Source organism: Populus euphratica, unplaced genomic scaffold, assembly GCF_000495115.2.
Source record: "Populus euphratica unplaced genomic scaffold, PopEup_1.0 scaffold386.1, whole genome shotgun sequence".
NCBI lineage: Eukaryota > Viridiplantae > Streptophyta > Magnoliopsida > Malpighiales > Salicaceae > Populus > Populus euphratica.
The window spans coordinates 115,134-129,882 of record NW_011500206.1 but is presented as its reverse complement, the minus strand read 5'-3'; the positions used below and the strand labels follow the sequence as shown (position 1 = coordinate 129,882).

The following is a 14,749-nucleotide window of genomic DNA, read 5'->3' as shown; positions in this document are numbered from 1 at the left end:
TATACTTCTCAAACATTTATTTATTTTTAACACAATAAAGATTAAAATCACTATATAAATGCGCACGTTGACAATTATTCATATCAATATTTTTCACCCATATAAATTATCATCCCTCACATTTATCCAATTTAAATCTATTTCTCATTCTTAAGCCCTTCTTAAAAATATATTAACAATTTAGATTCCCACTAACAAGTTCTAAAATCATTCCCACATATTATTTCCTCCCTTTACATGCTAACACTTTCAATTCATGCAAATCTCCAATCAATTAACCAAAACTCCCTTAAACTTCTTAGTCCAGGTCATTGGAAACTCAACTGCAATTAAATAAAATAAATAAATTTACTTTAAATCAATAAGTATTTATTTGGTTCTCACCCTTTCCCATTTCCCTTTTAATGTGGCTAGCCATTATGTTCAACAAAACACCAAGTTAGTTTTCTTTGTCAAATGTACATAATTTAGAATCATTTACATCATATTCCATCCCAATAACATCGTACTATCACAATTTCACATTTCCCTCCAATTTATCATGTAAGAACCTAATTTAAAATTAAAGAATGTTGCCTAAAATTTGTTAATCTTCATTTAGCTTGTACAAACATGGTCATAGCTTTTTACCCAATACTTTTATAAACTTTAAATGCTAACCAATCAATTTTTTTTTTGCTCCTCCTTTTTTTCTTCTTATGTCTCGAGCTTTCTCTCTTTATTCTCTTTTTCTTGCTTAATTCTTCTCTTAAATCTTTTGTTTTAGGTGTGTTTAAACACTTATTCCTTTATCTATCTTACCCTAATTATTGATTTCTCTCAAGGATTTTTAATGGTGGAAGCTCAATTATTTTTTCTTCCTCCCTTATTTTCTAGCCCTAGTCAATAGTTTATAGGAGAAAAAGAAACATAAATTTTCAACTTATTCAACTTATTTACATAAATATCATTCATAAGTCATATGTTATTTTTTTGTTAGACTTTTGACATTCTTGTATAGTTTTTCTGAACTTTGATTGTCTTAAAATTCTAATATAAGATAAAAAAAAAATTAGAAAACTCCTTGTAAAATCTAAATTTGATCTGAAATTATGATTGTAAATTATGTTTGATAACGTAAAACTAGTTGGTAGGTGATTTTACATCAAAGTTTGAATTTTCTTATGTTGAATTTTCTTTTGTCATTATTGCATGTAATAAGTTATTCCATTAAATTTTGGAGATCATTTCTTTATTTTAAAATATATTTCTTTATTTTTTCATCATTTAATTTGTTTATGAACTTATTAGTATTTCACAATAACATTACACCAACACTTTTTTATATTTTTTTTATTAACTACGATCACATATTTAAACTCATTTTAATTTTTATTTACTTATTTTCCAACGCTTTTTTATATTTTTTTTTATTAACAATGATCACATATTTAAACTCATTTTAATTTTTATTTACTTATTTCCTTTTGTTTCGTTTTAGATCTCTTGAGGTAGGTTTACATATGAGATTTCTTTTCCTTCTTTTTTCTTCTCTTGTTCATTTAATTTTTTTATTAAATATATTCTAAATATAAAAAAATTATAAAATTTGCATTTTTAATCACGATAGGTAAAACTATGATAATCTGTTAATTTTTTTAATTATTTATTATTTCATTAATATTTTTTTAAAAACAAAAAATAATAATAATAAGCGGAAATTTAAAGAAAAAACCCACGCCAAAATCGGAAACAAGCAGGCAGCACGCTTTAACAGCTATAAATGGCAGCCCTTTCTTTAAACATTGAAGCTCCTCCTTCTCTCTCTCTCTCTCTCCCCCCCTCCCCGTCCCTCCCCGCGCCATCCACCGGAAGTTCCTTAACTTTTTCTCCATTTCCCCTTCACATACGAATAAAATACAGTCACTCAATCACTTCTTAGTCCTTCCAGCTTCTCTAGACTGCGATCCCATTAACAATATATAAAAAGAATTCCAAACAAAACATCAACCTCCTTTCCCTTTCCCCCTTTTTCTTTATCAAAAGCAACCCATTTCGACTCTTCATCCCAAACTATACAACGATGGTAGACGTGGACCGGAGAATGACCGGCCTTAACCCGGCCCATATTGCCGGTTTACGCCGTCTCTCCGCTCGAGCCGCTGCCCCATCAACTACAACAACACTCCCAGCTCGCAACAGCCTCCTTTCTTTCTCTTCATTAGCTGATAAAGTAATAACCCATTTGCGCAATTCTGGTATCCAAGTCCAGCCCGGTCTTACCGATTCTGAATTCGCTCGATCCGAAGCTGAGTTCGGCTTCGCTTTCCCACCTGACCTCCACGCCGTCCTCTCAGCTGGCCTCCCTGTCGGCGCTGGATTCCCCGACTGGCGTTCTGCAGGTGCACGCCTCCACCTACGCGCCTCTCTTGACCTTCCTATCGCTGCTATTTGCTTCCAAATTGCACGAAACACTTTATGGTCGAAATCTTGGGGCCCGAGACCTTCCGACCCGGAAAAAGCCTTACGGATCGCTAGAAATTCGCTTAAAAGAGCCCCTCTTTTGATTCCCATTTTTAACCATTGTTACATTCCTTGTCAACCATCATTAGCGGGTAACCCGATTTTCTTTGTCGATGAAAATCGGATCTTTTGTTGCGGGTTGGACCTATCAGACTTTTTTGACCGTGAATATCTTTTCCGGAGCTCGAAATGTGACCCGATTATTATAAAAAAGCAGAAGTCTGTTAGTGAGAAATCTACTGGTTTATCCAATAATCTCTCGCGGAAGAGTTTGGATACGGGTCTGGTAAACGGGTCGAGGACACCCAGATGGGTAGAGTTTTGGAGTGACGCGGTGGTGGACAGGAGGAGGAGGAATTCAGCATCGTCTTCGTCGGGATCTTCGTCGCCGGAACGGTTTTTTGAGATGCCAAGATCCGAAATACCGAGATGGGTGGGGGATTATATACAGAAAATCGGGTCGGTTTTGAGAGAAGGCGGGTGGAGGGAGTCCGACATCGATGAAATGGTTCAAGTATCGGCATCGGGTTTCTTTGAGGGTGAAATGGTAATTTTAGATAATCAAGCAATCCTAGATGCTTTGCTTTTGAAAGTGGATCGGTTTTCGGACTCGCTCCGCAAAGCTGGGTGGAGCTCCGAGGAAGTATCGGATGCTTTGGGGTTTGATTTTAGAGCAGAGAAGGAGAGGAAACCGGTGAAAACATTGTCGCCTGAACTTGTTGAGAAAATTGGGAAATTGGCTGAGTCGGTTTCCCGGCGGGGATTAAAGTGACATCACAAATATCTGCGTGTGTTTTTTATGTTTTATTTTTTTCAAGGGTTTCTCGGGGTTGGGTTTTTTTTTTTTTTGTCAGATAGAAATGGGAAACTTGAGAAATTCATGTATATGGGGAAACGAGTTGTACTATGAATTGAAGCGAATGAAAGACTTGCAAGGGAGAAAGGAAAAGGAGAAGTTCCAATCTCTATATGATCCATGTTGTATAAATAGGGAAATGAATATATATATATATATATATATATATGTTTTTTTTTTCAATTTATGTTCTTTTCTTTGCTGTCATGGAGTGATATATACATAACTATTTTGGTGAGAGTAAAAAATATTTTTTTATTTAAAAATATATTAAAAAAATATATTTTAAAAATATATTTTTAATATCAATATAATAAATTAATTTAACTAATTTAATAAGTGGTTGCTTATAATGCATTGAGCTTGTTTAGTATTGTTGTAATAGTTAATTTTAAAAGTATTTTTATCTAAAAATATATGAAAATAATATATATATATATATATATATATATTACAAAATATTATTTTAATATCAGTATTTAAAAAGATCTGAAAATAAAAAATTTTAACTTTTTTTAAAAATAAAATAAAAAAATAGATAGGATAACAGGATATTGAATGAAGAGCTTGTGCTATATAATGGAGCTTAACTTGCTCAACTCTCTAAATCGGCATAAAGTGCACGTGTGCTCTTTATTTTTTAATAGAAAGAGAGACGTTACTGGGACCCATCCCTCTGTGTGTGTGTGTGTGTGCGCGCGTGTGCAGAATGTGTTTGGGAGTTGTGAGCGGGAACAAGCAGGCCTCCAATGGGAAAATGTTAGCCGTTGCCTGGTGCATTATAAAGACCTACTGTTAGAACTTACCATTATCAAGGCAAACCCAAGTGTCGTACTCCGGCGTCGTTTAGCCACACAAAATGTCGTTTTTGTTTTTGTTTCTGTCTGTGTCTGTGTCGTGCGTTAGCTTTTGCTTTTATATTTTTCTTTTCCAGGTTAGGAATTTCTTGGGAAAGAAAAAAAAAAAGAGAGAGAGAGAGAGAGAGAGAGAGAAAGGTAGAGAGTGGCATACAAAAATCTTGTTTGATTTTGATACAAACCAGCAGTGGCTACCACGCGAGTGGTAAATTAGAGTACTTTCCGCTTCTTTTAAGAACGATACAAATTTTGAGTCTTGACAGAGAAAAATTGGATGCTAGTGGTAGCATTATTTTTGCTTCTCTTGGAATTTGCGATAAAGATATTGGGTTTTCAGAGGAATTGTTTTTGCATTTTAATAAAGTGTTTTTAAAAAGGAATAATTTTTTTATAATTTTAATTGGTTTCATAAGCTACTATTAAAAATAAATTTTTAAAAATAAAAAATATTATTTTAATATATTTATAAAAATATATATTTTAAAAAATAAATTTTACAACGTAAACTCCTCACCATAAGATTTTAAGTGTATTTAAAAATGTTGTTTTAAAATATTTTTTATTTAAAAATATATTAAAATAATATTTTCTTTAAAAAAATTATTTTTAATATTAATGTATTAAAATAGTCTAAAAATAACTAAAAGTATTAATTTAAAGTAAAAAATTTAAATATTTTAAATATTTTTCAAATAAAAAAACAAACAGTGACTCAAAAAAACACAGATACGACAGAGATTGTTTTTGCTGTCCGTGTGTGTTTTTTATGGGTGGAAAATTGGGATGTGAAAGGCATTGGCAGCCTGTTTTGGAAGGTAGCAGCCCGTATGGAAATATCTGGAGTGGGGGCCACATTTGCGTGTGGGGTCCTCAAGAAGGCCCTGAGATGGGATAGTTAAGGAGGAAGCCAAAGGTGGTCTTTCACAGTTTTCACACCCCCTTGTTGTTTTTTTTTTTTTTTGCTTGCTTGCTGTTGGGGAAGGAGATGAGAGTGGTACCAGAACGTGCTGTTTTCTTTTTGTCAATGATCAATTTGTAAACACTCGGGGAAGCATCTAATCCAGGGCGGTTGGGGGTCCACATGTGGAGGAGCGTTAAGACTGGTACGGTCTCCGGCAGAGTTTTGGATTTTTAGGTCATATAATTTTGAAACTTGAGGTCGGGCAATGGGAATAGTGGCTTGAACTTTTAAGCCCTTTTTCTGTACCAAGTTGGGCCACATTTCTCCTCCTAGAGGTTTCTAACTTTCATGTTATGCTTGCGTTGTGTTTAATGGCTTCCCTTTTGAGGTGAAAGTGAATTTCATTGCAATCACGAATCATTGAGCTCAAAAGTCGGTTTTGTTGTGTGAATTTATGGCATATTTTCTACTAGACTTTTCAATACTAATAATGTGGTTTAGTTACTTGGTCAAATTTCCATCCAAAATTATTGGGAACGCTTTCTACTTTATTTTACTACTCTTGTGGCTTGGTTGTGTAGCATCCAATGATAATGGAGAGGGCAATCTCTTCTTGGACTTCTAACTCCCAAATTGTTTCTATGGGATATGCGTTTCATGACCCAAATCTCGACCGATTTTGTGTTTATTGTCATTAGGTGATGCTAATGATATGATTATTGGTACTACCAAAATTGAGAATTGATAAGAAATGTAGTAAAGACAAACCATGGCCTCCCATTATTAAGTTTGGAGTGGCTGGTATCTCCAATGATGTGCCAAATGAAATGAACATGCAAAGCACTAATGAGTTTTTCAATATATATATATATATATATATATGCAAACTTAACAATAAATTTAAAATCTTTTGGAGTTCCAATTATTTTGATAGACATATCTAGAGTTATTTAGCGTTTATCTAAAAATCATATGTTTTTTTACTATGAATAATTGCTTCAACGTTGAATTATCACAAATCACAAGTTATTTAAATATTTGATCTCTAACAATAATTTACACCAATCACCAGTAAAAAATCTTTTAAACCTTTTTAGAAGAAAGAGATTGATATATCTTAGAATGCTACTTCTTTTTTTGTATTTTTTGTGTTTCTGTATTGTACTCTACTCAGTTTAGAAAATAAGATGTATAACATTATATTTGTAAGGAAATCTAAAAACTCTATAAATAACAAATATCAATTTACCTTTTAAATAATATCACATATATTATTTTAGAATAATTTTAGAAATTTTTTGAATTAAGTCCCTACTTGATTTTTTCTAGGTTTAGAATTGTAATTCACTGTATTAATTATTTTTTAGTCTTTAATTTCTAAAATTTATTTACAATCAAGTCACACTTAATTAATTATCCTATTTTAATTTCTGATTAATGGCTTTTATATATGTGACCCATAGGTTTCCTAAAAAGTTGGTCTAAATAAAAATTATAATTCTAAATAAAATAATTTAATTTGTTATTAGTTTAATAATTAATTGATTTAAATTTCAAGATTATGTATAATATCTAACAACCTATCATGATTTTCTAAATATTAAAAACATCATAAATGATTTAACTTAACCTTTCAATGATCAGTTTCTCAATATAATTATCATCCTTTTATCAAGAATGTTTTGATCTAGACATTATTGCATGGAGTATTTCTACTTTGTTAAATCATTTTAGTTCTTAACACTATAGAGATTGATTCTTTGAATAAGATTTGAAACTTTTTTTTTTCTCGAATTTCATTCCACTTTGACCAAGGATTTTACAATCAATAATATTTGAGAATATATAAAATATTTTTTATAATTCATCTAGGGTGATGGATCCTTTTTTGATTACTTACATATCTTCGTATAGTTTATGTTACACCTAATATTTACTCGTTTGTTACCCTTAATTAAGATAACATATGGTTTGGATCAAATCATAACATTTTCTATATAAAACATCTTAGTAATTTTAAGTCTAAAGATCACTTACATAATTATCTTATGAGCTTTTTCACAAGTATAGATAATCCCTCCATATAAAATCCTCTTACAATTTAGTTTAAAATACATGTTATCTGACAAACACCTATATATTAGTTTCAGGTATCTCTCATACCTCAATTTATTAGAGTAATTACTTTCTTATATAAAGTAAGAAACATAATATATATCGGTCTTAATAACTCTAATAAATATCCATTCTTAATTAAATATTAACCATAAATATTTAAGAACAATGTTTTGATTCATAAGAAATCTTATAATTAAACAACTTTCTTATACAAAATATTTTTGTTCATAAACTTTATCTTTCTCTATATTTATTAATCAAATATAATTGAATATTAAAGATAAAAAAAAATACTTTATTAATAATTAATAATAATTATGTTTTATATTAATAAAACTAATGCTATGTATAACCAACTAATTAACTACAGGTATATTCAAAAATAGTATCATGCTAACAAACTTATCCATATATCCACAGGTGGCTATAAATATTACAATGATTTGAAAGTTAAATCAATCGATACTAGTTTAAATATCTATTTATAAAGGTTTACTATTGTTCATTTGATATTAGTATTTTTGCTTCCTTTCTCCTTTGAAAAATTCCATAAATCATGAGTTAAGTTGCATTTTTAAACCCTCACATAAAAGTAGGGCCATAGAAAGTAAGGTCCTGATAAGTAATGGAAACTTGAGATTAAAGTAAATGAATTATTGATGAAAAGTGTAAGTCAGTGTGTAAAATCTATAAGGATAGTCAAGTAAATATTATATTAAAGTGAATTGACTATTTACATCAAGAGGATGATGATAGATTTTGAAATGTAAAATAAATATTGATGTGTTAATTATAAAAATAAAAATAGAAAAAATGACTGAAAAATAAAAAAAGCACAAAATGTGAATAAAAATTAAATAAAAGCTATTTATGAGAAAAGAAGAGCTATGGGATAAATGTTAATGAATTTTGATTTTTTCCCAATCAAAATTTGGTTTAATCAAGCATTAGGATATGAAAAATATGATCCAACGAATATAAAATGATACAAAGGAAACTAATAGCATGATAAAGTAGCTATAAACATGGAGAATATTAAGAAAAGTATTTTTAAATTTTCAAATAAATTAATATATGGTTTTATGTGTGAAAGACCTTGACTGCTAGTATAAGCCCTATGCATAATCATGCAGTTTTTAAATTGAAAAGAGATGAAATTTAGGGAAAAATTATATTACAAATAAGGATGGGATTTCCTAATAAATTACTTAAAATATAGATGAATTAAGTGGGTAAAATAGTACAAAAATCTAGATTTTTGTGTAAAAAATCACATGTTGTCTAGTTTTACACTAGCATGTATAATTCTTAATGTAACCATTGGATTAGGCTACAAAATTTATGAGTAACTTCCCAACAAATAATTATATTTTAGGTTAAAACTTTAAGTTAATCGGAGTTTAGAAAAGCCTCGCAATAGTATTGGATTTCAGGTAAAATAATAACTTATGGACAATAAGCATAGATAAAATTGAAAATTTAGCCAAAAATGTTTCCCTTCCCCTTTAAAAACCTGATGTGCAGAACATATTGAGGGAGAAAATCTCGCTGCTGCTTCTTCTTTTCTTTCTCCATTCTGTCATTTGTTTTCTTAAGGGAAATTCTAATGGAGTTTGGTCTTTCCATGTTATTAGTTTAGGTAAATGATCAAAACACTTAAACATTACACTAAGAAGCAAGTAAAGAGAGAATAAAAGAGTGAGCAATAGGGAGGGAGTTCATGACATCTTGGAAGGAGAAGAAGAACGGTTGGAAAATTTTGACTAGGAGTATTTTAAAGCTTATTTTAGCAACTACTAGAAACCTTTTACCTTATTTATATAAGTTCAAGTGACATTACCTTGATTTTTGTATTAAATTCTTGAATTTTTTAAGCTAAAGTTCATAAAAAGTTCTTAAGGGTATTGAGGAATTGTTGTGAAATGTAGTGTAGAGTTAGAATAACATAAAACCATGAATAATTAGGAAAATTTTTAATGTGTTGGGTTGTTTAGGGTGCCGACCACGCTATGCATTGAAAAGAGAGTTTGGTTAATTCAATAAGGTTGTTGATTTTAAAGAAATTGATGTGTTAATGTATAAATAAAAGGCTTATAATGAAACATGTACATTTTGTCTAAGTTATGCTATTATTAGTGTGAATTGTGATAAATGTTTGTAGTGATTTGGATGGGAAAGTAATGAAATGTTGTTCTAAGAAGGAAGGGAATACAAACATTCAAAAATAGAGTTGAATTGAAGGACAAAGAATAATAAATAAATTGTAGGAAAGGTTTGAGAAGGGTGTCGACTAAAGGGGAATGAATTGAAAGTGAATTCGATTGTGCTATTCTTTATGAAATACATATATATGCGAGATTTATATAATATGTATGATTTCCTTGAAATAGTTTTGACTATTTTAAATGAAATGTGAATTGGGTTGATCGGTTTTTAAAATGTTATATTTAGTGATGTTATATGATATGTAACATGGAAATGATTGTTTTTAATTGTGAGAAGTCAACTAGAAATGTTTGATTGTTAAATTGTAGGAAAGGTTTGAGAAGGGTGTCGACTAAAGGGGAATGAATGGAAAGTGAATACGATTTTGCTATTCTTTATGAAATACATATATATATGCGAGATTTATATAATATGTATGATTTCCTTGAAATAGTTTTGACTATTTTAAATGAAATGTGAATTGGGTTGATTGGTTTTGAAAATGTTATATTTAGTGATGTTATACGATATGTAACATCGAAATGATTGTTTTTAATTGTGAGAAGTTAGCTAGAAATGTTTGATTGTTCGTTGAAATCGTAGATGAAAACTTGATAGTTTCATCTCTTAAATTCTTGAGGAGATTGGAGCATGAAAATGGTAAATTTTGGAATAAGTTCCTCATGGAAGTTATATCTAGGGATATTAGCTTTCCAATGGGGCTAACCTTACTTAATTTGGAGTCCTAAAACTTCGTATACGAGTAAACATCTGAGGGGAGGTCAAGCTGAGAATTATATTGAATAGTTTTGATGAGTTATAATAACATGTAGTTCGATGAGTTACGATAATGTGTAGTTTAGGTGCGTAAATGGCAAAACTAGGCTTCCTTTTTTTCATAAAAATAAATTTAGTTTTGTATTTTAGCTTGTAGAGAAAAAAAGTCATATTCGAAATTGAATTTTATAACCTTAGTTATGATTTAAATGAAAAACAATGCTCTTAAATGATTAAATTAAGTTGGCTAGAAATTGATTAGTTTCTAGTTTATTTAGAAATTGTTCTTGATGCAAGACCTAATTGGTAGAGGTATTAATAATAAAATTTGGGTATGCATGTGTGCATGAATTATAAAAATCACTGTATAAAAAAGGATTGAATGATAAATTGCAGAAGAGGTCACGAGAGTTGTGCAGTAGCATGAAGATACTGCTCATGTTTCGATAATAAATAGGTGTTCAACACCTTAATTTTAAGAATGTTTTAAATATTATTTGAATCTTTATCAATTCTTGTAGAACTGTTATGTTTAATAAGATAATTGTGCTAAGAAAAGTGGGATAATATATATTGAGGAGGTCAAAGGTTGTTAGGAAATTGATACGAGCTGTGAAAATATGGTTTGTGTATGAATGATTATTATAGAAAACCGATTCGTGATGTTAGAGTTGGGGTTGAATTGAGAAAGACAAAATATGTGAGGACAAAAGAAAATGAGGAAGATGTTGATTAATATAGTAAAAAATGTATGCATACATGATGGAAAGAGAATGGGAGTTTTAAATAGGAACTTGGAATTAGGAGAGCAATGTAACATTCGATTATTGAAATAGGTACTTGGTAACTTATAGAAATTCTTATTTGCTATTATTTGGTTACTCTTAATTGTGTGGTAGTTTATATGTGAAATACAAAAGCTGATATGAGTTACTTATACAGAAAGAATATAAATCAAAATAATTGATTAGTGTACATCAAGGAATACTATATTTTTGGCTTTTAAATAGAAAAGTCGTATTGATTAGTAATGAAGATGGGTTCATCGAATTGATTTATATTTGTTAAGAAAAACTGCATTATTGTCTGTCTGATAGGAAGGCCAAATTAATTGGTAATCAAGATGAGTTTACCAGATTGATTGATATTCTTTAAATAATACTAGATTAATAACTTCCAAAGAAGAATGCTGAATAAAATGGTAATCAAGTTGGACTACTAGAGTAATTGGTATTCATGAAATGATACTAGATTATTAGATTTTATACAGAAACGTTGAGATGATTTGTTTTGTCATGTGTATTGTAAGATTTGCTTGAGATTATATGAATAAATTTAATGAGGAATTATTAAATGATTATAATGAATGGTTGTAATATGATCTAGATAAAAAATTTAGAATTTTTTAAAGTTTGAATAAATTATCATGAGACTTAATAAGAAATGTTGAATTTATTTCAGGTACCTTACAGGTTTGCCAGGAGTAGTCTCTAGTTGTTATTTTTTAGACTTAGATAATTATGGATTAATCAGATGTATTATAAAAATTTTGTGTTGTAATTATAGACATTTTATTTTTTTATGTATCCAAAAGGTTTTCATGTTAAATTAACTAGAATTATTGATTCTCTCTGGTGATTTAAAAGTGCATGTTTCTTGAAACTTTGTAAAACTAAAGTCTTAAATATATATGATGCTTGTAATAGTATTTTGTGTAGAATCAATATAATTAGTTTCATACCATATAAACATATTTAATGTTAGTCGTTGTAAAGTTTGTTATTAATTATTATAATGTTCTATTATTACATTATCATTATTATTGTGTAAACAATAAAAGTTAGAAATATTACAAATATTAAGAATGAATAAGGAAATGTGGAATATAATGAGATGTGATCCATGATGATTGAATTGAAATTATGGTAATAAATTTGTATGAATTTAAGAATAAGGACTGTATTTGATTTTGACTGAAGTGATATCAACACTTGGAATGTTCAAAATAGAAAGGACACCCTGCTGAAGTTTCAACATAATTTCATAAAAGATTTTCTTGATTTTCTTGAGTTCAAGACTCAATAAAACTAGTTTACATGTAAAAATTACAAGGTATTACATGTATGATTAATTATATATCATAAACAATGCTCCCTTATATTAAGAAAACAAATAAATGGCATGGATTAGTTCAATTGTTTAAATAAATATTTAAACATGTTAATATATTATTTTAATCATTTGATAAAATGTTTGTTCTGTAACACAATTGATTCACTTGTGAAGCTATTTTGTTAAAAGTCACGGGTTCGAGAATGATATGAAAACTATTCTCTTTTATTTATTTAATTTTTAGAAAAAAGCACATACAACCCTTATAAAAATAAAAACAATGCTGGCCTAGAAGCACAACATGCCTCAAGTTCACGAGCCAGGGCTGTTTTGTAACAGGCCCGTATGTCTAGGGTTTTTTCTTTGTTGGTCCTTTGGATTTCTTTAATATTTTTTTATATTTTTTTTCTTCCAATCTCATTCTTTAATATTGAGTTTGTATCTTTTATCATATAATAACATAGAAAAATTAATTCAACCAAATAGAGTCCATAACCTGTGTCATAACCCAATTTTGGGTTATTCACCAAAAAGCAATTTCTTTTCCAAAATAAAAAAATCAAAACATAATAATAACGGCTAGCAATGTGGAGAAAGAAAACCGGGGAATTAAACTGTAATTTTGGAGGAAATTCAAGGCCTAATTGTACCCCATTATACCCAAAAATAGAGAAAAAAAATATAAATTCAAGGTTAAATTAAATAATTATTGAATGAATTTACATAAAAATTAAGTCGATGGACATAATTAAATTTTTAATAGGTCAATTTGATTTAATCATGGGCCAAATTAAATTTTAGTTATGTTTAAGAATTAATTTGGTCCACTTAAAGGGTTTAATTAAGTGCAAGGACTTAATTATACTTTAAAATGGGTCAAATTAATTTTATTTGGAGCTTAGTTGGTGAAGAACTAAATTGGGGATTCTAATTTGGGCTTAATTGAGAAGATTAGAATTTTAAAAGATCAAATTAAATTTTTACTTAATTGAGAAGATTGGAATTTTAAGAAACCAAATTTAATTTTTACCATGTTAATTGATTGAAATTAGGGGCTGAATTGTAAGAAAATTAAATTTTTTGGGTCAATTAAGGGCTGAATTGAAGAAATTTGCATCCAAGGACCAATCTATAAAAGGCGCCAAAATTGAAGGGCTTAATTGACAAAAATCAAGAGTATTAATTGAAGAAATTGAAAGTTTAATTGTCAATTAGGAGTTAAATTGCATAAATTCAAGACCAAGGATCATATTGCAAAAGGTGTGTAAGTACGAGTTAAGGCTCCGCAAGGGCCTAATTGAATTAAATAAAAAAATTAGGGTTAATTAAGGGTTCAATTGAAATCAATTGAAAGTTAGAGGACTGAATTAAAAATCATTAAAAATCCCTATTTCAATCCAAAACAACGCCATTTTGATAAAAAAAAATAGACGACGCGTCGTTCAACACTATTCATTGTTTTTCCTGTTTTTGCTCGAAAACGTTGTCCGAGTGTCTACTTTTTAGATGCATTTAATGCTTCATTGCTCCATCAAATCTAACCAAACGTGCTCGAAAATGATTCCTTACAATTTCTTTACAACGCCAACTAAACAGTTAAGTTTGAATGGCGACGAGACAGCGCCAGCGCCGGTTTAAAGAGGCCAACTCAGGCAACCTTTTTCTGCAAATTGAACAACTCAAGAGGCACATTTTGAGCTAGCAAATGAGATGTTTCCCAACCGAATCAAAAGTTGAAATTTTTTTCCTTGTGTAGACGAGATTACCCTCTTTCACTGGCTATAAATGGAGGCAAAGTTAATGGCCTGAAAGAGGAGAAAATCATGTCCAAATTCAGCTAGAAAGCAGCTCCTCTACCCCCATTTCTACAGTTTTTCTTTCCCTTTCTCTCTCCCCCATTCCAGCCACCTACTAAAGACACCACCAACTTATCCACCACCATCTCCACCACAGGTAGTTAGCCCAACCATAAGCTGGCCACCCCCATGCCTGAAATAACCACCATTTCTTTCTCTTTCTCACTTCTATAGAAGCATTCCTCTTCTCCTCATGAATGACATCGACCACCAGCCAAGTCTCTTGATCACGACAGAGACTCCTGCTTCGAGTGAGCTGCTTTTCCATCAAGCTTCGTTTTCTACAACTATTTCGGTTGCATGGAGAACGTGAACCACTGTTCACGTTTTGCAAATAATTAAAATTGCTTTTGAGCCAGGCTAGTGTTGGCCCAGCCCAAGTGTGGAGGCTGAGTCCAGATCGTCCCTAAAAATACTTTGGGTTGATATTGACCCGTTTTTTAGGTTTATGCCTAGCCCAATTATCTAGGCCAGCCCAACCCATATATTTTAATAATATTTAATTAATATATAATATTATATTATATATTTCTTTTTTAAAAAATGAAAAAATTACAAAAAAATT

The 14,749-nt window shown here is 30.0% G+C and overlaps 1 protein-coding gene across 1 annotated transcript; it reads left to right on the top strand.

Moving 5' to 3' along the window:
• The first annotated feature begins 1,770 nt into the window (after window positions 1–1,770).
• LOC105112020 (uncharacterized) lies at window positions 1,771–3,472 on the top strand. Its single transcript, XM_011007563.1, has one exon. The coding sequence runs from the start codon at window positions 2,063–2,065 to the stop codon at window positions 3,272–3,274; it is 1,212 nt and encodes a 403-aa protein (XP_011005865.1). The 5' UTR covers window positions 1,771–2,062; the 3' UTR covers window positions 3,275–3,472.
• The last annotated feature ends 11,277 nt before the right edge of the window (window positions 3,473–14,749 follow it).